General features: G+C 41.0%; 1 protein-coding gene across 1 annotated transcript in view; it reads right to left on the bottom strand.

The window, feature by feature from the left end:
* LOC134539025 (RRP12-like protein) overlaps positions 1-21,428 on the bottom strand; it is a 54,730-nt gene extending 33,302 nt beyond the window's left edge. The window contains 10 exon segments of the mRNA XM_063380699.1: positions 3,169-3,333; positions 10,394-10,591; positions 10,594-10,669; positions 14,475-14,710; positions 15,511-15,699; positions 16,782-16,898; positions 17,587-17,769; positions 18,664-18,790; positions 20,679-20,850; positions 21,246-21,428. Of these exon segments, the coding sequence (XP_063236769.1) occupies positions 3,169-3,333; positions 10,394-10,591; positions 10,594-10,669; positions 14,475-14,710; positions 15,511-15,699; positions 16,782-16,898; positions 17,587-17,769; positions 18,664-18,790; positions 20,679-20,850; positions 21,246-21,375 (1,593 nt within the window). The 5' untranslated portion in view covers positions 21,376-21,428.
* Positions 21,429-24,511: the final 3,083 nt, after the last annotated feature.

Genomic DNA, 24,511 nt, shown 5'->3' on the forward strand with positions numbered 1-24,511 from the left:
CATTTTTATAATAGAAATCGCCACTGATTAAACTATTAGGATGCAGAAACAAGCTTTCTGAAATAGGTATTCCCTGACCTGTTTTAAATTCCCTGACTTTTGCCGGTTTTCCCGTCTGTGGCCACCCTGATATTTTTGTTGAGTACAATCTGTTTTAGACCAATTTTGTACAAATTATTTTATAGTAAAATTGCAGCATGTAAATTTTTTTGGAGTATGTATTACGAAACAGCTTCTATAAAAAATAAAAACAATAACACTGAAATCTTGCTTCAAAAACGAAATTGGACTAAAAATAAAACAGTAAAATCTTGTCTCTAGTTATGGTATTTCTGTTGCTATTGCAAGGAGTTGTCACACCTGTGCAGTATGTCATTTGAACTTGCACACAATTCATGATCAGTGGCATGGAAGGAAAAGAATGCAAGTAGGATAGCCCTTTTTTTCTTACCAGTTGTAACCGATTTTACAACAGCTGCCAATGGACACAATCCAAATGCCAGCCCTACCTGTACCATCTTTCATCTACTATCACGAGTCTCATCTCTTAAAATGGTTACATGACTTGTTCCTTATCGGCACCTTTAGCTGCAACCCTAAACCCTTTGAACTTCTACGTCAATATAAGTTAAAATTCTTTAATTTCCTGTTCAAATCCTAATCTCTAAAGTCACACTGCATGGATCAATGTCACAAGATTCAAGGGACTCCAGGAAGTACTGAAACAGGAATCTAAATATGTTAAACCTGGCTCAACACAGGACTTCAAAGGGTTAAAGACACTGAACACAGAAATAATAAGCAGATAATCGTCGCTAGAGACCCCGAAAAATGGTGAAGCGCGAAATTCACGAAATACAGCGAAAATTTGATACTTTAAACGAATTTTGCGACTTTCCTTTGATTTCGACATAGTCGCGAAATTCACGAATTTTCGCACGAATTTCACGCATTTTCGCGCGAAATTCACGCTTTGACGCACAAAATAATGCCCTTATGTCGCAAGTTCAATTTATTTACGCCATCATAAACATAGGCGTGAAATAAACATAGACTGAAAGACTAATGCCCTGATATTATCATCGTTTTGATACGTTACTGAAATCCACGTATTTTTATTACTCTGTTTACAAGCAGTAAATATTGCCAACGCAAATGTAAACAAAATGTAACAAATGTCAACAAAATTGACTGTCCACAGTTTTCGTGTTGAATAATGGTCGTTTCTGCCGCAAGGCGCACTGGTGTCGATTTTCCTAACCTAATTTAATCGCATGGAGCTAAGATGGCAGTCATTTTTGCGTGCACATATCTATGAGTGTTTACAAATACCGTCCACATTTTGTAAGTTTTGTGATACAATTGAATTTATGACTAAGTTGCTGAAAACTTCGACGCGAAAGATGGATGAAATCGGATGGATTTTATATTTTTGATCAGCGGGACAAAATATGATGTGCAAGTTCTGCAACGTGCGGGTTGATAGGACACACAAAAACACGTGCAAAAAGCATGTGGCAAAATGACACACACAAAACAAAACAGAAAAGACAATTATTTTGTCAAGCAAATTCTACCGTTTCTAAACAAATCTCGATAGGCGACAGCGTGAATAAAGCAAACAAGCTTTAAAGTGCAGAAAACAATAATTTGTTTCTGATTTTGTTAATATGATGCTGTAAGTTAACATTCCTTTGGAAAAAGCTGATCATCCAGCTATGAGGGAATGGTTTAACACCCATGTTGAAGAACGTTAGCCTTATTTATTTAGAAATGTTTTCCCCCTCTAATAAAAGGTTATAAGCATATGTAGGCCTACAATATTATCGATTAACTTACCTTTAGGCCCAACTTACCTTTACTTCAAATAAATATGCAAGTACCTCAGATTAACAAACACATAAATACGATGGATTGCATTGTGAAATGGTGAGCACACCACAAGATATTTTTGACTGATTGATTGATGGTTTGACTCTGTAATCCAGCAGTAATCTCGAACAGGTTAGGTTAGGTTTGGCTTAGAATTGTTTTGAGTAAATTAGCCCCTTAATATTTTCAGCGATAACCTTATAAATGCTACCTATTTATAAGTATATTGTAAGTTATGTATACATTTTAGGTGCAGGTGATTTGCCATCAGCCAACACTCTTGGAGAAACTTATGTCCCAAAAATTGGCCAGGCAAATAAGGAAGCAGTAAGGCACGCTATAGAAGACTAACAGATTGTATTCTTGTGTGATGAAACGACAGACAAAGTGGGCCGATGTAAGGCAGAGTCTGCTACTTTGTAGTGCCTATCCGCTATGAGGTTATTTTACACCGCCAATGGCATAATTTTTTCACCATTTTTAGGGTCTCTACCGATTGCTTATTTTTACACAGATTTTTTGCACCGCTTTTGTCATTTTTTTATACCGCTTTTGTCATTTTTTACACCGAAATGAGCCAGTTTTATTTACCATTTTCTGGGGTCCCTAATTAATCGCTAATAAATTTACACTGCCAGAAATTAAAAAAAAAAAAAACCTACCTCAGGGAAAGAAGGGAAAATTTTAAGTATAACACACGTGAACAATTTTTGATAAATTTCAGTTTTTGGAATAAAGTTCTTGTACATGAAAACATTCAAGAGATTAAATTATGTACTATTATGTGAGCATTTCAGGCAGAGTAAATTCAAATTTGAAAGTTTGGTTAAGAGGCTCACCTACCCAGGCACAAATACGGCGTGTAGAGCTTAAGAAGTAACCACGCAATTAGAAAACAGCTCAAGTTATTAGAGAGTAATAGCAGTTTACGAATGGCATTTAAGTATATGCTAAAGGCGTATTAGTACTTCTGCTTCCGTATTGTTTCGAAAGTGTATTTTGAGAAGAGTTAAACTGGCTAAACTTCGTGTTTTTAAAATAATGTTTAAGCATGAAACATCCTGTACAGATTCTTAAAACCACAGGAGGGACTTGCTTTGCACCTTTCCTCCGCCATACGGTTACTTCTCAAATGTCGTAGTTTCCCCACGCACGACGGGAAGACTGCGCGCCGGTCCAGAAGCGAGCGATAGTCTAGTCCCGCCCCTGACTAGGCGGGGCCCCTTGAAGTCAGGTGCAGCGAAGGTCACGAAAGGGCTCGGGGGGGGGGGGGGGGGGGCGGTGCGCGGTTCGTACCTCCAGGGGGATGGCCTGCAGCACGGCCTCGGGACCCATGGAGCGCACGGCGCGGCCCACGGCCAGCTCCACGTCGCTGGCGTGCGAGAACTTGTAGGAGTCGCGCAGCTCCGCGAGGGCGCGCAGGCACGGCAGCAACAGCTGCTGGCACGTCCCGCCCATCACCTGCAGTGAATGGATGCGGTGAAAACAGGCACAAGGGGTAGCACTGAGGTGCAATTCATTAGTCATTGTCATTGCTTCATAACTTTATTATTTTAACATGCCCACCATAACTTGGGCACAAAATCACAAAGACAGGACAATCACTACAGTAAAAAAAAACATCAAGGACAAATACAGATAAAAAACATAAACAAATAATTACACGATTATGACAAAAAAAATATATATAAGCATAGAACATAAAAACAATATTTTTTTTTAACATATTTATATGTTTTAGAGACCTTTTGAATAATTGATAAAAACAATATATTTATTAATATGTGTGATTAGTGAAAAATATTATATGGTGAATTGTATTGGTATATAACAAAATCAAAAGGTACGCCAAGACAAATATTTATAAGATTATAAGCAAATAAATATTTGTTATTTCAAAGTGTAAGTACCTATGTATTAGAGGTTGATTTGAATACGAATAGTTTGTTATTCATATTTGTAAAGCTGAATATTCCCACAGGCCTACTTATTATGGAGGCGTGGCTCAGACCAGAACGTAGATCAAGTAAAATCCCTACTTAATATTATAAATGAGAATGTAAGTTTGTTTGTAACACTATCACGTGAAAACTACATAACTGTTCATCATGAAACTTTGTACACATATTCTTGGAGGTATTAGAAGTAACATAGGATACTTTTTATTGGTGGGGGGGAAACAATATTTTTTTTCAAAAAACAAAATGATATTTGTATGTATGATCGTCTGACTGCGAATTTAAGTAATTTGAATGACATGTAACGCCATCTGGTGTTTCAATAAGTAAATTAAATAATTTGCTAATTTAATAATATAATACCGACGGTCAATTTACTATTCAATTTTATTTTTTCTGTAACCGCAATACTTTAACTTTTTAAATTTTTGAGGTTAGGTGTCTATTTTCTTCAGTGATTGTTGTTTGGACATTGATGCAGAAGGCTATATTTTACTTTCAACAGAATTTTGTTATTTAGTGAAAATGATGTGGATCCAATTACTCAACATTTTTGAACTTTTTAAAATGTTAGGATTAAATTTTTTTTTTTGTAATATTGAAACATATTTCAATAAAGCATGTTTTCAGTTTTTTAAGCTAAATCGGATGTAAGAATTTTTAAATACTGATGATTCCAGTCACGCAATAAAAAAAACAATTACCATATTTTATTTTCTTTGCAATGATCTTTGATACTTAAGGACATAACGCGAGCGAAGCTGTGGGTAAAAGCTAGTACTTTATAAAACACTAAAATTGAAGGACTCGCTGCAAAACTCAAAGAACCACCCAATGTTTTCCTGGAGTGACAGTGGAAAAACCACAGAAAACCTACATCCAAGCCACGCTGGTCGCACTGGGATTGGATAACCAGTTTAGTGTCTTTGCTTTACACCCTAAACAACCTGTTTTTTGTTTGAACCACATTTTTTTTATGTTCAAACAAACTTTTTTTATTATGTCGGTTATTTTGATTCTCAGCATGTTCAAATGAAATCCATAGAACATCTCGCTCTTTGCCACTCATGTTTAACCAGAAAAATTTTAACATCAAAGAACAGCTGCACATCTGGCTGGGACTTAAGCAAAGAAAGGCTACGTATTTCCCCACAGGAGGAGGATTCTCCATACAATGGGTGCAATTTCACGGCCGTGCTGGATGGGACATCGCCAGCCTGCACTTCGCACACGCAAGTAAGTCTTGGCGCAGTCCCTGTTTAGGATTTAGCAAGATTACATTTACGTCCTGAAGTTAGTGTGAATTAGAGCTGGGCCGATCACCTATTTTGCCGATCATGCCGATGCCGATCATCTGCTGCCGATCTTGCTGATCTTCTGAGCCGATTAGAGCCTTTCAAGTACCTCTGATTACACGTTGCTTTTGACGGATCACTATAAACGGTGAATTATTCCCAGACAAAACTACTTTTCATTGACATGATTACTTAAAAATCACGACAAATTTCACGGACTAGCGATTATACAGGTAAGCCCGGAAGGTCTTGTCAAGCTTCTCAGACACCAGCGTGCAGCTGGGTTAAGGCCAAGGTCATGTGACGTAACATCTCCCGAGGCTTACTGCGCCTTGGCAGCAGATGGATAAAAATAGTAAACTACCCATTATTCGTGTTCATTGGGACCCGCCGATGCCCGGATAATTGAAATTCTGTAAAAAAAAAATAATAATAATAATAAACCCGGATAATCGGTTAACGGTAAGGGCCGCCTTCGAATTGTTGTCTCGGCTTAAAAAAATACGGCACTGCCTAGCCATTAGTTCACTGTCATTTACAGCAGCCGAAGAGAGAAAGATAAGATCGTGTACACATAAATTGTACACATAAATTTTGGGTAGCTCCCCACCCCCCTCCACCCCTTCGACCAGCCGAATGCCAGACAGACACGTCACTCGCCAGGCGCCTGCCGTGCGTTGGCGGGCGGAAAGTAACTCAGCAGCACGTGAAACAACATTCGAACAAACGGGAGACCGGAAGCAGAAGTCAGGACATCTCCCTCAAGTTTAAAGAGTGACAAATGTGACAGTTGAAAAGGGGGGGGGGGGGGGGGGGGGGGGGCGACACAAACAGCGTTGCAAATTTTGGCGGCCCAAGCGATGGCTTGCATTGTTTGCCGGCCGCCGGCCCGCGTGACGTTAATTTTAAGCGCTGACAATTTTAGCTTCACTTTTTTTTCTGCACTTTTAAATCGTCCCGGATTATCCGATTCCCGTATTAGCGCGTCACGGATTAACGAGGTTCTACTGTGGGAAACAAAACTCTTCATCAACCAGGTTTTTATACAAAAGAAAGTTAAGCTCTATTTCCCGCTAAACAGGATAAGAATATTAATTTCGCTAAACAAAACTTTCAATAGGCCATATTTAGCGAGAAAAAACTAAATAGATGAATTCCCGAAGAGTAGTTGTTTACTAACCACAAAACTACTAGCGCCATTAATCCGTACGAATTCCGTCGCGCGACGCGCGTCACTCTAATCTCTGGCGTCACATAACCAACCTAAACAACAGTCGCCATTCGCCATTCCAGTAATATTAACCGTAAATGGTAAACAAATACATAGTTTTCGGTTCGTAAATGTTAAATGACTTTGCAAATAGTATAATGGAAAATTATTTTACCGAAAGTACCGTAAATATACGTGGAAATTGATACTTAGGTATGTAACTGTTCAATGTTTATAAAACTTACGGTATTTGTTGTTTACTTTATTGGTATATTTTTTTCGTGTGTGGTTAGTTTTAAATTATTAAATCCTATTATTTTTCGATGAATAATCAAATTTTCTTCCCGAAAAGTACCGTAAACAAACATGGAAAGTTGTTAGGTATAGGTAATTATTCAATGTTATAAGTTTGCAGTAGGAGACCAATGATCGGCTCAAATAATCGGCTACGTTTTGCCGATCATTATGATCGGCAAAATTAACAAAATCGGCCGATTATTACGATCAGGGATCGGCATCGGCCCAGCTCTAGTGTGAATTAAACAGCAACATATTTATCCTGCTGCAATATGCTTCGGAGAGTTATTAACTGTGTTCAGCCCAGTAAACTGCAAAGTACAAAAACATATATATATATTTTTTTTTAACTCTTCTTTTTATATTGGCCTAGCTAGCAAACATTGTGAAATGCAGACCACACCAATACAATGTGAATTTGGGATACTTTTGTTTTATAAGAAAAGTACATCATACAAAATTTTAGAACAAAAATATTTTATTGTTTTAAATAATGTTTGCATTTTTGATATTAATCAATTTAGTAATTTGTTTAACAGCTTTGTTTGATAATATACAGCATGCTCCCCTATTATATGGAAAGTCACGCATGGCCATTTAAAGTTTAATGTCGTTTGTGTTAAACATAAAATTTTTCACGCATTTAATTTTAGTATATCGTTTGGTATATTCAAGTTGTATCATATTTAAAGCTGATCCCAACACGAGATATGAAGCCACGATAAGGCTATATGTATTTGTTTAGAATTGGAGATTTTATCATATTTAAAGCACCAATAAGTTTATGATAATTTTTTTTTTTTATTTATGCCAGATAACACTCACTACTTGGTCCTTCTTAATTTTGTTGAAACTTTTCTCTGGTAGTTTGTTTCGGGCTCACGTGCTTGATTATAATGAGAAGCTATGATAATTGTGGCGAACTATGATTAATTTGTTTAATCAATTTTTTTATTGCAATGTTTTTTATGCCGCGCTTAAATACTGAGTGCTCCTAGCAAGTTGTGGGGAACGTCACTGCCCTTTGGTCACCACACGTGACAGCGACAACTGTTTCTTCATTACCAGTGGTGAAAATGTTCAGACATAAAAATAGAAAAGAAGGAAAGAAAAGAAATTGAGTAGACACTTCCTTTACGGCTAATCGCAGGCAACCCTTAGTGTTATCTTAACATGTGTTACACATCTCACATTTGAGGATGTGATTGACCCATCCCTAAGTTCACCTAAGTTTATTGGTGTGGGCTACATTTCACAATGTTTGCTAGCTAGGTCAATATAAAAAGAAGAGTTTAATATATATATATATTAGGGATGGGCCGGTCGAATCCTCGAATCCCACCGAATCTCTAGTATTCGAAAGATTCTAAATTTGAGGGAAAAGATTCGGGATTCGAGGAAAAATATTGATGTTAATGTAGTACTTAAAAAACTTAAATGCTTACAATTTACTTGGCCTGTTTACGTTTTCCTTGGAACACATCCTATTGAGGTACAGTAGAACCTCGTTAATACGTGATGGTAAGGACCGAGATAATCACGGATTACCGAATTTCACGGACTAGCGATTAAAAGCCCGGAAGGTCTTGTCAAGCTTCTCAGACACCAGCGTGCAGCTGGGTTAAGGCCAAGGTCGTGTGACGTAACATCTCCCGAGGCTTACTGCGCCTTGGCAGCAGATGGATAAAAAATAGTAAACTCCCCATTATTCGTATTAATTGGGACCCGCCGATGCCCGGATAATTGAAATCCTGTAAAAAAAAATAAACCCGGATAATCCGTTCACGGTAAGGGCCAGCCGTCTTCGAATTAGTGTCTCGGCTTAAAAAATACAGCACCGCCTAGCCATTAGTTCACGGTCATTTACAACAGCCGAAGAGAGAAAGATAAGATCGTGCTGACCATGCACACATATTTTGGGTTGCCTCCCCCCCCCCTCTCCACTTCGTACAGCCGAATGCCAGCCAGACACGTCACTCGCCAGGCGCCTGCCGTGCGTTGGCGGGTGGAAACAAACAAAGGGAGACGGGAAGCAGAAGTCATGACATCCCCTTCAAGTTTAAAGAGTGACAAATGTGACAGCTGAAAGGGGGAGCGACACAAAGGGTCGGTACAAACAGCGTTGTAGAGTTTGGCGGTCCATGCGATGGCTTGCAGTGTTTGCCGGCCGCCGGCCCGCGTGACGTTAATTTTAAGCGCTGAAAATTTTTACTTCTCTTTTTTTTTCTCTTCTCTTTTAAATCGTCCTGGATTATCCGATTCCCGAATTAGCGCATCACGGATTAACGAGGTTCTACTGTATTTTACTTTTAATTTGTTATTATATAAAAAAAAATTATGAAGCCTGTACTTATTTGGGAAACTTACTTTATATTCATGAACATGGATGCATTGTCGCTACATTGGTATTAAATAAGGCATAAATCACAGATGTTTTCTCAGAATATGCTAAAAAATAAAATTAAGTAAATTTAGGATCTAGACTAGTAATATGAATCTTGTTTTTTTTAAATAACTTTGCCGAGAAATCTGTTACTTAGTAATACAACAATAATGCCGACTTTCATCACAAGTTACGGTCGCACATGTAGTAATAACAATGAAATAATGAATGACAAAAATAATAAATTATACAATTATTATTTTAATCGCGATTCAATTTTAAATATTTTGATAAATGTTCTATTTATGAATTTTTTTAGGACCATGTTTGGTTTGTGTTGACTACCAACATTAAAATATGTATTATCTGAGAATTCCATGTTGGCCAACCAATGAATTTGTTAGCCAATCATTTTGAGCAACACAAAAAATAACTAATATTAATATAAAGAATTTAAATCGGTAAACTGGAGAAAACACCCCATCACTTTTAACTTCAGGCATTTTAATCACTATGCTTTAGTGAGGCTTAATTTTAAAAGACGCACAACAATATTTCTTATGGCCTAAAACCATTGAAGCCAAGATGGCGCCTTTCAGTTTCCATTAAATATTTCAGGAAAGCGTTTATCTTCATTTGGGACTTTAAACAAACGTCAAGTTGGTAACTACAAAATATTGTTCCATCGGATGATGAATTTCGTTTTCCAATTTCCGTGGATACATGAATCACTGTACTCACAGATAATGCCTGAATGCCTTAAATCCACCAAGTCGGATTCTACAGCAATTGATGAAGTGACTAGATTCTTACGTGATCCTACAGTTAACCCAGAAATAAACATCCTCGAATACTGGAAAACTCAGTCTGCGTGTTCACCGAGGCTACATACACTGTCAAAAATATATTTGCGTTCACCACCTGCGACAGTGTTCTCTGAATGTTTGTTCAGCACTGCAGGAAACATATGTGACCAAAAACGGAATCGTCTTGATCCAGACCGTGTCAAAATCCTTGTTTTTTTTTAAATAAAAATTTAAAGGGTTAAATAATTCTGCATAATGTTTAATTTTTTCTCTTAACTTATAAATTATTTTATAATTAACCCTTCGAGGGGTGGATTCGAGGTACTGACTGGGATTCGAATTCAAGATTCGGATTCGGGAAAAATGGGATTCGACCCATCACTAATATATGTGTGTGTGTGTATTTATATATATGTATGTATATGTATATGTATATTTTTTGTACTTTGCAGTTTACTGGGGCTGATGACACAGTTACTAACTCGCCCGAAACACATTGCTGCGGGATTCACACTAACGCTCCCTGCACAGCAAGTTGATAGGGCCATGCGGGGACAGGAAGGGGACCCCACCTGGAACAGCTCGGCGAGGACTTGCAGCACGTGGCCCCAGGCGGCGTGGTACTGGTACTTGAGCCCCGCCTCCACGGCGGCCAGCGCCCTGGCCAGGTGCGCCGCGTGGCGGGGGGCCAGCTCCGGGGTGCAGGCCGGACCCACGCAGTCCCGGGCCGCCGCCCTCATGGCCGCCGTCGCCCCGGCCACCACCTCGGCCCCCGCCCGCTCAGCCACAGCTGGGCCAGCGTCGAGAAGAGGCGCGGCAGGCCGGCCGCACACAGAGACACGTCGTTCCTGCGGGCGGCAGGGGGCACAGCTCTACACAGCTACCGTGCCAGCCACTCTCTTTTCCCTTGACGAGGACCATGCCCTGCCATCTCGCATTTTCAAATATTTTGATACCGTTTGCAATTGATCATGTATTTTTAATTTTTTTTTTGTCTTTACGTGGCATATGACTCAGATTTGGCTACTTGAAAACTTGTGAGTTGGTGTGATTATCATGACAGTTGCAGTCGCCCGCATGAAATAATAAGTGATTTCCTCGCGGCACTTACAGACTTGAGCCTGTTAGAAAATATGTGCTTTACTAAACCAACAATTTTCTCTATAAAGTATGAGTGCGGCTAAAAACCGCAGACTAATTAGGGGGAATGGACATCGGACACAGATCAGTGACAAGGTTGTGACCCCGAGTTAACAGGCCTATGTGGTGATTGGATTATGAAAAACCCGAAACATGACCAACGCAATTAGTCATAATACTTTGCACGTCCGAGTTTAAAGTTTAAAACGCAGAATGATTCTGGTAGGTCATTAATAGAAACAAAATTATATAGTTTTATTTTTAGGCCAAACTCATTTTTAAAAGAAGAGATTTTGTTGTTGTTATTTATTTTCATGACGTCCAATAATTCATAGACAGCACAATTTTCACCAAATACAAAACTTACTTGTTCAATCATATTTAATTCACCAAAAACAGTATCACTTTGATTGAAACATGATGAGGTTTTACAATATACAGTCAAACCTCTCTGAAACGACCCCTCACGGTTCCCAGGAATAGGGTCTTAATAGAGGGGGGGTCGTAATAGATGTTTTCCAAAATTTTCAGTTGATTTCACCCCCCCCCCCCCCCCCCCCCCCCCCCCCCACAAAACTGCTACACCCTAAGAAACCAGCCGTACAATGGCAGGATGCTGTCACTCACAATGCTAGACGGCTTTGCTTTAAACCCACTTCAACCTAAATGACAAGTCCGTTGCCCTACAGGCCACCTCTAAAGAAAATATGTCAAAAGACAGTTTATTTTTACTGGTTAGTTTACATGTACGTTTTATGCTTGCCGTTGTTAAATACACTAGAACCCCGGATTTAACGAAGCAGTGATTTTACGAATACATTCTCGGGAACCGTAAAAAAAACCTACATTTTGACCAAAATGTGAAAATCAGAAAAAAAAAAAAAAAAAGAATTGAAAGATCATTAAAATCTGTTAATTTTAACACACAGCGTATTTTTGTGTCGACTTGAATACTTCCAATAATGTTTATGTAAGAATAACAAAAAAATAATGGGACATTTCCTTTAAAAATATGGCAGCAGTAGGTTCTGCAACGCGAGTGGGCGCACTTGAAGCTCGCCCGGCTGGCTGGCGGCAGCGGCTTCATGACGCACCCCTCGGTAACATTCTTCAAGGCTAGCTCATCCCTCCCAGACACACAAACCATCTAGTGTCCTCCCTTATAACACCCCAACTTCCCTCCCCTTTGAAAAACCTTCAGTGAGAAAATGCTCTTTTCACCCTCTCTTCTCCCGTAAAAATGGGCTATTATGAATGGGGTACTAAAGCGGTGAGGGAGAGGTAAGATCGTTGTAAATATTTTCGAACCCCTCCCTCCCCAACCAAACACGCCTAAAAAAAAAGTATGTCAAAATATGTCACTTTTCACACCAAGTTCGAGTTCAGTCATCTCTGGCAAGGAATTAACAAGCTTTCAAATTAAAATATAAATGTATTTTAATAGCAAGGGTCCTATGAAAAGGAATATAGAAATATACCGAATAAAATCAAGCTGCTGTCACCAAACAAAGCATAAACCGGCCCAATGCGTGGTCGCTTCGTTATTGCTCGCGTGAGAGGTGAGACGTGGAATGTTAGAAGAAAGATAAATGTGGGGGAGACAGACGGCAGCCAGTGTGTTTCCTGCGTGAGGAATAAATGGCGTAGCCTTTTTTTTTTTTATGCTGGGTGAAGCGACCTTTTTCTGTCAACCCACGGGAAAAGATAATTGCTTGAGCTGTCAAAATAAACATCGCTGCGGCAGTTGAAACAAGTCGAGGCGGGCATGCATCCGGTCGGTCGCTGTGTATATCTACTTGAAAAACATAACATCTCAATTCATAACAAGATTCCTTATAACCTACACGTATTGCCGGATGTTTTCAGCCTGATCCATGCAAGTTCTTTAGCCACGTTTTGAATGAAAACAACTGGCCGGCCAGTGTTGTGCCCTGTTTTGCGGACACATAAAGAAAGCTTTTATCAATTTGCTGACAGTTTTAATACATTTTTACTCTACTCGTTAAAATGAAGCAGATAACGTGATTGTTAACTAGTACAAGCAGCATCCGAGATCGGCCGCAGCGCACGGTACGGGGAGAGAGTGAGCAAGGGCGATAGAGCGGCCGACTACCATGTTCACACGCTGCGGCCGGAGGGTTTTTCCTGCTTTAAGGGACGTGGAATGGGGGTCGTTAAGCACTGACAGCGGTTATCAGGAAGTGGTATCTATTTTTAGATATGCGCTGCCTACGTCAGTACAGTACTCGGCAAGATAAACGCAGTAACACGCTACTCACCACAAGAAACTTATTTTCTGTCCGATTTTCGGCAATTTTTACACGGTTCCTCGAAATCGGGTTGTAATAGAGAGGTGGTCGCAATAAATGGGGTCGCAACAAAAAGGTTTTACTGTAATAATTTGTAATAAGCATGTATAACTCTATGTAACAATAAAAATAAATCAGCAAGTACATGTGCAAATCAAAAATGCAACCAATGGCATAATGTGAAAATTACTTAACATTTGTATTATAAAAAAAAAGCAAAATTTTAGTTCACACATTTACTAACCCCAAGCTAAAGAACTTAATTCTTTGCATTTAATACCTTAAAAGTTTCGATTTTTTAATCAGAGTTGAATTTTTATTACATATAATGATTAATTTAATGGTTTTTTTGGTTGCATTCTGGTGCTTTGTGATGTATTAACTTGCATGTTAATGTGTTATATGGTGTATTAAAATGCTTTTCAGTGTTATTTCAGCTTTATCGCTATTCACCACGTAATCTTTCCCTAGTCATTACTGCCACTGGTGCCCCCGATCATGAACTGTGTGAAATTAGAGCTTAAGATGGGCAACAGCGAACTTAGTGACTGAGGAACTTACTCATAAAATTGTTTGACAGCAGGGGTACAACCAAAAAAACCCATGAAAAGTGCCTAAAATCATCACATGTAACCAAAACAACTTGGATTACAAAATCCTAATCTGGTCATGCTGGCCCACCTAATCACTAACAGTGTCCTCAATCATGAACTGTGTAAAAACTTAGGAAAACAAAGCCTACATCTACATGAGGCTTCATTTATTGGAATTAGTAAATTTTTGTACTAATATCTTGCTTTTTTTAATATTACAAATGTTATTAGTAACTAATTTTCACATTACGCCATTGGTACGGTTTTTGAAATGCACATATACTTGCTGATTTATTTTTATTGTTACAAGTACATAGTTAGACATGCTTATTACAAATTATTATAATGTAAAAGTTCATCATGTACCAGTCAGAGTGAAACTGTTTTGGTGAATTTAGTATCATTGAAAATGTAAGAGTCGTATTTGATGAAAATTGTGCTATCTATGAATAAACAGAGTTTTTTAAAAAATACAAACAAGGACAACAATATCTCCTGTTTTAAAATAACCCACGAGAGGTGGTCTCTGTGTGGAGGTCGACCTACGCGGGAACGGACGGGGTAGTCACCTGGCGAGGGGAGAAGAGGGAGGGAACGGACGGGGTGGTCACCTGGCGAGGTTGGCGTGCGCCTCCTGCACTACGGCGAGCCAGGCTAGCACGGGCTGGGGGTCGCCGGGCGCCGGCTGGTAGTCGTACAGCGCGGACACCAGCTGGGCGTTGAGGGCCGGGGGCAGGGCCCCGGGGGGCGGGCGCCCCAGCAGCAGGCTGTGCAGCGCCTGCATGCCGCACGACACCACCAGCGCGTCCCCCAGCGTCAGCAGCCGCAGGATTGTCTCGCAGCTCGTCTGCACGCGCACACAAGCACGCTCTGCAACCTCAGGGTCATCTTTCATGAGAGGTATTCTTACATTCGAGAGTGCATTACATTCATGATCATCTTATGTTTGAGACAGTCTTACATTCAAGAGTGCATTACACCTAAAACTTAAAAATAATAACTTGTAGTGTACTACTTTTTAAAGGATACAAGACAGGAAAGTAAAGCAAAGGTTTAAAATTACAAACCGAAAGGGCATTTCGGAAAAACATGTAATTTCCAAGCTTTTTACCCCAACCTACCATGCCACAGTAACGGCATCAGTATTTTTTCAGTTGACCTAGTTATTACATGCATATTTTTTAAGCATTGAAAAACAAAATAACCTGTGTTACATAATAACAATTCTTTTGTATTAAACCAATTAATTAGCAATATAATTCCTAGGGACTGTGAAAAACCTTTGTATTAATGAGGGTTTTGTATTAACTGGGTTTTTAATAATGAGTAAGGCTCGGAAAAATTTGCGGATTCAATGACCTCTAGGATGGCCTCCATTATCCTCTGCATTTCTCAAGTAAACACGTGTGCTCGTCTAGCTTGTGATTCGACGCTTATTTGGTCGATGGTCTCTCACTGGCCCAGAGGTCTCCAGTTAAAACCGCGAGCCAATAGCAGAACCAGCAGAATTGTACACGTGTTTGAATTTCAGCCTATCGCGAAATTAATCCGCAAATTTTTCCGGTCTCTACTAATGAGGTTCCAATTCAAGTTCATGTTCAGGGATTGGGGTCGGAGAAGCAGCAGGTCCGTGCCGTGAGCCCTGACCTTGAGGTGGGAGCGCGGGAAGGTGCACAGCGTCTCCTTGAGCAGCGCGAGGACGTGCAGGGTCGACGTGTGGCCGGCCGTCTCCAGCTGCCGAGTGCAGAACTGCGCGGTGCGGCCGGCGGCGGGGTGAGGGCTCATCGCGCTGCCCTTCAGCACCGCGCACACCGCGTGCTGGGCCGCCTTGCGCACCTGCGCGCACGCACGACCAGACACATTACATTACCTGCCGTCTGCGGAGTCTGAGCACGACACTGAACTACACACGTACACACTACCTGAGCGCGACGCTGAGCTACACTTACTGTTAAAACTTATTACTTAAAAACCAATTAGAATTACAAAAGGCAGGAGAAAACATACCAATACAAACCACAGGACGCAGAACTGGGAAGAAACAAAAAATTACCGTATTGGTCCGAAAATAGGCCGACCTTTTTTTTGCCAGTTTTTGTCAACCTTGAAATCTAGAGTCGGCCTATATTGGGGCACGCACGCCCGACCAGACACTCTACCTGCCATCTGCGGAGTCTTAAGAGCATCACTGAGCTACAGTTATTGTTAAAACTTATTACTTAAAAGCCAATTAAAATTACAAAAGACAGGAGCAAACACACCAATAAAAACCACAGGACACAGAACTGGGAATCAACAAAAAAAAATACCTAGGAACCATGCGGCCATCGTACACAGGATGGCCACACAAAACTGTAAAAAATTTTTTACTGACTCTTCCATGACATACAAAGAACAAAATTACTAATATCCTGGCAAAAGTTTTTTAAGATAATTTACAAATTTGTATTTTTTTTTTTTAAATTAAATAAAGACAATCCAGCCTCCACCAACCATTCAATACTTGATTCTTACGTTAAAAAAAAAAAGTTACTGCTTTACACCATCTTGGTTTCCAACATTTAATATGCATTAAAAATTTAGTTTCTGTTTTGCCACAGTACGATACCAAGGGAATGTCTTTTTATTTTATTAATAGTGACCATCTGCTACAAATAATTTCCCCCTTGTGAAATAATAATTGCTGTTTAGAACAGGTGTTTTTTTTTTTTTTTTTCAGAATGCAAACAAACAACTTTACATAATATTACTGCCGAAAGAAAACTACCTTTTTTTATGGTCTTGGAAAAATCAACAAATGCGTAGTTAAATTGTAAAAAGCACATCGGGAGCTACTCCAGTAATGGAGCTCTCGTACGAAGCAGGAATGTGGTATCTGTGCTGCAATGAGGCGGACCACAGCGGGGGGAACTCCTTGCCTTGGGCTTGGCGTGCGTGGTGAAGGCCAGCACGGAGTCGAAGGCCTGGAAGGTGGAGGAGCTACTCCAGGCGGCCGGCTCCTGCGCTCGCAGCAGCACGGACAGGCAGCCCAGCAGCTGCCGACACACACACACGCCACACACTTCACTTCACTCCACCGGCACGGCACGGCAGGGATCCCGTTCTATCCCCTACCAGAACTGTTAATATCGGTCCACATTACTGAAAGGTACTCTAAATTCAGTAATGACTTAAGGCTAGGTAAAGAGTAAGAATAAAATAAATAATAATTTAAAAAGATGTTATGTAAATAATTAATGATACAATTATTCAATTATTACAGATATGTCCCTAATAAACCATAATTATCTATTGAACACATATTTAACAGAAATTTGAAGCCCTAACATTTGATTTGTTCACATTTACATTTAGCTTCTAAGTTCAAAGAAAATACAGTATAAAACCCACATTTTCAGTTCAAAGGTGAGATAAAAAAATACAATAAATAAATTTTAAAATATTTTTTTATCTATAAAATCTAATAACGTGGCCCCAAGTTCGTAAATTGTAATGTGCATGCGCAGAGCATTGTTTCCTACCAAGTCGGAAACAAAAACGTTGAAAATTCTTGCTTTCATCCCCTATTTGCATGCTATTAGTCTTTAGTAAAGTGATTTTAAGGATTCTTGGAGAAATTTAAGGACTTTTAAGGGCCATTATTCCATTAGAGACACACTAAGGACTTTTCAAGTGATATTAAGGAGGTGTTACAAGGACAGAACACGAGGAGCGAGCACGCACCGATCGGAGGACGACGCCGTTGTCCGACTCGGCGTACCGGCCGAGCAGGTCCAGGAAGGTCCTGGACGTCTCCGGGAACTTGAGCCGGAGCACGCTCTCCGGCACCTTCTTGATGCCCATGCCCAGCAGCGAGAGGATGGCCGCCACCGAGTCCTCCGACTGGGTCACGTCCAGCGTCGTCATCTGGGGGACACGCACAGCCGCTGGCCCCGACACTCCGCGACGGCATAACCTGTCTCAAGCCGGTCACAAAATACTGCACTTTTTCTACTTACTCTCAAATAATAATCTAGGACACGGCAGCCATGACGGGTGGGGAGGAGACTGTCTAGCAGCTTTCAATATATATACTGTATAGAAGTCGCGAGTGGATAGGATTTACTCTACGTTTTTCAGAAGCGTATGATGAGCAGCTTGGGAACTTCACCGCTGCAGTGCGCTGCCGTAGCGCCCTGTATCGTCTTAGTTGTTATTTACACGTTAGAGAGCAGCATTGTCGCCCGCTGTCATTCTCCGCACCCCCCATCCATCATTCACTGCAGCTCAAGGTCGTTCAACGGGAGGGGGAAGGGGTGTTTGAAGAGTTCGACACTTGTCCGCCAGGGACCACCACAAGTCGATGCCCTAGAGATGGTGGCGATTGCGGCGGTGAATTAAATAACTACCGTAAAACCGTATTAGAAATTTTAACCTGGACTGGTGACTTCTATACAGTATATATATTCAAAGCTAGCAGTGAGCTGAGGGGAGCGGTGCTGTGTTAGGTTTTTCTTCAATTTTGTACACAACCTTTAAGTTTCAGAAAAGTATTTTATGAACTTCAAAAAGAAAAATTCATTAGCAGTTGTAAAAATTATATTAATGTTTGCAAAACATATTAGTAGATTTAAATGTAAGTAGCTGAGATTTAAGTTACTTTTGCCATCGTGAAAAAACAGCCACAGACAAATTGTCTGGAAAAACGGTCATCGTGATGATTGTGGCAACGAGCGCGATACCGGCATCCCGGAACACTTGAGCTGGAGGAACGAGTGGCCCTCGAGATTCAGGGAAGGTCGACGACCGCGGCGGGCTCACCAGTGCCGCGAAGTACTCGGTGGTCGTCTCCTTGCCCTTGTTCTCCTTGATGACCTCCGTGACGGCGGCGAGCACGGCCAGCATCTCCTTGTGCAGGGCAGAGTCCGAGCGGAAGCCCTTCAGCAGCCTGCGGGACAGGACTTCCATGACCAGCGCGTCTCCTCTTGTATGAGCAAGTCTCCTTTATGTACTTTAATTTATTGACACCAGGGGCCAGGGGCATAGCCAGGATGGGGGGTGTTTAGGGGTTCAAACCCCCCCCCCCCCTAGCTCCAAATCTTTTAATTAATTTCTTATTCATCACTCAAACAAGTTTCATATTAAAATTAATAAAATTTTTAACGTTACAATATTTAAATTTAAGTACAGAAAACTGCTAAAATAGCACTATTTTATACCTTAAAATACCCATTTTCCCAGGACCCCCGGACCCACCGCTTTAATACAAGGGGGGGGGAGGAAGTCATGCTTCTTAACACCCCCCATACACAAATCCTGGCTACGCCACGGCCAGGGGCGCAAATCCGTAGGATTTGCCGGTTGGAAGGGAAGGGGGGGCCCACAGAAATTTTCCTCAAAGAAGGGGGGGGGGGGGGGGGGGGAAGAGCAGTTTAAGAGTTCTGCACGTGGGGTTAACCGACACATCATCTCTGAATACGGTGCTTGTGTGTTGTACATTGCCCATATTTTAGCCTAGCTGCATGCAACAAGCAGAAAAATTTAAAACATACAGACAAACCCGTTTCACAGTCACTCTTTTGCAAGTGAGGGGCTTCATAGTTCCAGGAGAGCCCGAGATGTACGCCCACGATTGTCACACTAAAATCTCAGAGAATAGTAGACTTCTTAGAACTCAACGGTTGCACACAGAAATATTAAGTCACGATTTCGCTTGAGAAAACCAAACTGACCATTTAATATGTCGCATCATCACACAATTTTGACAGCTAATATGGAATTTCTTTGAAACTAGTACTAGTCCACAATGAAATCAAAATATTATCATTAAATTGTTCTGTGAAAAACCATTCAAATCATTTAGGCCTACTGTTAGTTTCAAGTCAGAATCTCACCACACAAACACAGGATGTCCACACAACTGTATAATAAAATTTCCCTGACTTTATGCTGACTTCCAGGACCAAAATTTCGAAGTTCCCTGAATAATCTTTTTCTTTATAATTTACATATTTTGCAAATTTCTAAAAGAAATTTTAAAAATCTAGCTCCCACCAATACCCACAACTGGGCTACTTCCAACAGAACCTTGCATACACCATTTTATACTGTGTACGACTAAACGTAAACATAAAAAAAAAAATCAACTTCAGAGTCTGGGCGATGGCAAAATGGAGAATGATTCCTCCCCTTCGATTTACTATCACTGGGAAATTTATGACTTTTCCAGGATTCCGAGTAAATCCCCTGACTAATTTCAACTTCCATAACTTTTCGGAATATGGACATCTGGAATGAGGGTAAAATTCTTACATACGTAGCTGCTTTTCTATAAATTAATAATAAAAGACAAAATTACTTTCTTTTTAATACTAAAAAGCATTCCTCTGTTTACCTTGAAAACACTGTTTCTAAATTCCAACTGGTTTCTGAGAAATTACTACTTATAGGTCACATTAGACAGCCTACGCAGTGAAGCGGCCATCACCATGTTGTGCATTAACTGCGTTGCCGATCCTGTGATTTTCCATATTTAAGAAAGTGTATATTTTGCATATTAATAATTCTGATGCAATGGAATGCAAACAGTAATTTAAAACAAAAATATAGACTACTGTGCCTCCAAACCCAAGCATCAACCCTTGACAGGAATTTTTTTTTAGGAGTGCGATAACACAAACCTGACCTTTTTGTACGTCAAGGAATGTGCTATCGCACATTAACAAGTCAGGGCTTCGCGCTTTCGTATGGCTAAATGAAATCCCTGACAAGGTGTATGGATGCACAGTAGGGATTAAAGTTTATTTTTTTTTCTTCCAACCAGGATCCATCCTCACCTGCTGAAAGAGAGGTTAGTGCACGCACTCCAGTCGGTGGCGAAGGTCTGGAAGGTCTTGTACGTCCCGCCGAGTGTCTCCTCGTCGTCTGCCATCGGCTCCGCTTCGTTCTCCTTTGTTCCTTGGAACACATTGTGCTGCTTCACGGCGCTCACCGTCAGTCCGCTCTGCCCTGCGAATCACAGCAACAGTTCCGAGGGTTTCAACGACACACGCGTGATCATAGTTGGCTGTTGAATAATACACACCTGTCTTATAAACTACAGTTTTGTAAAGGCACTTTGGTGATTGTAATAATTAAGGGCTTCTCTAAAAAAAATTTAATTAAAAAAATGTGTTGTTAATGCTGCTAATATGTTAATTAAGTCATCGTACAATGGGACTGAAACCCATATCATTATGTGAGTAATGTTAAATAAATAATTAAATAAAATAATGAATGGATTAAGAAATAAATTTTAACACCCATCATCTAACATCATATAATAAAAGGAAAGTGTTTTGAAATTCATGAAGCAAACCAATAAATTTTAGTATCCAGGCGTTCTCAACTCGTGCACCACTCACCTAAATTTTCTTGGAAGAAATTGGATTTTGCAGCGTCTCTGAATTTTTTCGTTTGTGGATTACTACTTGAACTTTGTCCTTTCGCCCACCTCAAGCCTTTTCCTTTCAACCGTGGTCGATGCTTTCCCATTTTGACCGCACCACACGTTGACGTAACCTCAAATGAACCACACCATGCGCAAAGAAGTGAAAAATAATAATAATAATATGGCCGTGTACTAACAATTCATAGCCAAGATATATTTATATAACATACAAAAAAATGGTTTAAAATGAAAAAGGTAAAATTAGTTGGAAACAATTACAAAATAATTACAAAAACAAAAAATTAGAATTAATAAGCGACGCCATTCTTCTGAAAAGAAGCTTTAAGGAAAAGAAAAAGGATATTTCAGCATAATATGGCTCTGTATCTACCTCGACATCTTATATTTTGTCAAATTTTTTTTTCCAATCTTATATTTAAGCTGCATCCGAATACTGGCCAAATGGATCCCTTAGCTAAGGGATCCACTAAAAGTGCATCGTAGTGGACGCGGCCATCTTTGTTTTGAATCCGAATTATCACAAGGAATGCCGATGCATCCCTTCACGCATCCACTAATTCGAGATTTCTAGGGATGCGACACTCGCATCCACTAACGCGTCCCTACATCCATTATCTTCGGAATCGGATTTTATTTTGTTTGTGTATAATATTACTTCAGATTTTCAGCATATGATTTGTTTAAAACATTATGAGCGAAAGTGATAACTTAAACAGAGACAAATGAAGACGTTAATAAATATAATCAAAATACGAATTTAAACTTAAAGGATAATTCCAAACTCATAACTATTTTTAAAGTTTACAATTTATAAAATATATTTTATTTGGATCGCTAACACGTATTAATACACGTTACATTATTTTTTAATTGGTAGGTATTTATTATTTACGTTTTGCTGAATATTCGTAGATATCCCTACACAAAATGGCTGCGTGAACATTAGTACGACTGACAGTAAACAGGTGGTGCTAACAGTAAAAGTATTCGGATACTATCCATCCATTAGAAATCATTAGAAATCTCTGTTAGAAATGCGTCCTCTACATTGTGGCCAAAGACTATTGTGCATAGACAAAAAGGCTATTGTGGCTGCATTTGCTAAGGGATGTAGGGATGTGTTTGCTAAGGAAGCATCCCTATGTATTCGGATACAGTCTTAGATACGTAATATAAATTATAGGAACAATAAGGCTTTACCGAAGGCTGGCAGTGCGTGTTGGTTTTGTGTGCGTGCTGGGGGCGGCCTAGCAGCGCCAACTGCTACCGACCGCGTCCCGCGGGTGGCGGATACGGGAGCCCAGCTCGAGAGTTGCAATCTCGCTGGGGTGGCTGTGAATAACCAATAGCAGTCCGCGGACCAATGGCCGGCCTGTGGAGTCGTTATCACGGCTGTCGGTGTGAAAGGTAGCCTGAATGTAGCTCGGCGCGCGGCAGAAAGCAGCTTCGTCGGAGAAGGCACCGCAGGGGAGCTCGATGTGCCCTGGATGCGAAGTGTAGACGAACTGCGGGCTGGAACTTGCGGAGCTGTGGACTGCCGCGCGCGCAACGGAACTGAACAGCATCGGAATTCTGAAGGAAGAGATGGCGGCGCCTTCAAGTTGGGGCCCTGTTGGAGCCAGTGGTAGCCTGGGCGGCGCGACCTTCAACCGACCCGGGAATTTGGGGGGCAAGAGGGTCCGACTCGCAAGATACTTCATTCGCCTGAACGACTTACCCCCACCCTGGCTTGAAAGGTCGTTGGCTGTTGACTGGAAGAAGGAAGATGAAGATGGCGCAATGTCAGGCTGCCTTTCGCTCCGAGAGCCAGCAGTTCGAGCCGGTTTACTGGCTCGTCTGCCCACTTCTGTTTTAACTGTGGCTGCCTGGGCAGCTGTGGCTGGGCTGACGTGAAGTCGCCCGCCCCTGGGGGCGCATGCGCCCCTGGCTAATAATAACCCAGGAGCTCCCAACTTAAATGCGGGCCGCAAGGCCCAAGCACCCAACTCCACCAAGGTTGATTTTTCAGCCCCTCCAACTCTTCTTACCTGGACCCTTCTTCCTCTTGTCCAGTAGTTACCTGCTTGCGTAATGCATGTTAATTGATCCCCGCATGAACCGGCCCAGGGTTTTCCCTGTGTCTATGCAGGTTTTACCTGGGTCACATTAGCTAGCTTTAAGCTAGGCGACCAATGGGGCGTCAGTCATGGCGCCAATTGCAGCCATGGCTGGCCAGTAAACCCCAATAAGCACACGATGCACGCGCCCTTGTCCTGCATGGTTAAAAACCCGCATGGTAGAGTGTATAGGCTTCGGCCTGAGACACACTTAGGTCCTCCCCTAACCTGGACCCTCCCCTACACACTTCGAATTAACTTAGGCTAGGAAAAAAAAATTGCTTTACATTTGGCAAAATAATCATGTAAAAAAAAATCTAATAAAAGGATGTTTAAATTCCTCTTTGATTTTTTTTTTTTGGCAACCATACGAATTATTCAGCGAATTATCAGTTATTATTATCATAAGCCGATGGATTTTCTCACGATTCTCCCATTTACTTATCTAAGATGTTCCATCATTGCTCTTAGACATAGTTTTACCACTTGTCTGGTTTAAATGACATATTTTTTACGAGTTGTTTAACTTTGAATGAATTTTTTAATAATTTACGTTCATTTAATTTTCTCGAATTGATTAGATTGAATTGCTGAGTTATGTAAGAGATGAGCCTAGTACCATTTAACATTTTCTTCCAGAATATTTTGATGTCAAACTATTCTGGGCAGTAGTCGAAGCCCGGGTACCAGAACGGTTCGCCGCTCGTTGCAGCAGTCGGAGCGTATCCGGTGACATCGCTGCTACGGTCAACCACTGTCCCATTGTGATTGTTTACATTACTTTGACGACATCCGTCGTGCCTTCCTCAGTCGCTAAGTTTGCTGTTGCCCATCGCCATCCCTTTTGTCCGTGTGCACCGGAAGTGAGCGAGTACGAGTGTCGGTGCAGTGGCCCAGTGTATGTGTGCAGACAAGTGACAATCGGCCGTTTACAAGATGCGACAACTAGGTTCCCTCGACTGCCACACGGCCACAGCGGAGTGCGTCTGTCGAGGTTCCACCCGTCATGCAGCGGAGAGAGGGGAGTGCTAGCCACTGCGCGCCTGCCGGCTCTTGAGTCAGTATGGAAGTGCGAGAACAAGTGGTGAGAGTGCTGACCGACAACCGGAGCAGCCCTGATGGC

The sequence above is a fragment of the Bacillus rossius genome, chromosome 14, assembly GCF_032445375.1.
Source record: "Bacillus rossius redtenbacheri isolate Brsri chromosome 14, Brsri_v3, whole genome shotgun sequence".
Taxonomy (NCBI): Eukaryota; Metazoa; Arthropoda; class Insecta; order Phasmatodea; family Bacillidae; genus Bacillus; species Bacillus rossius.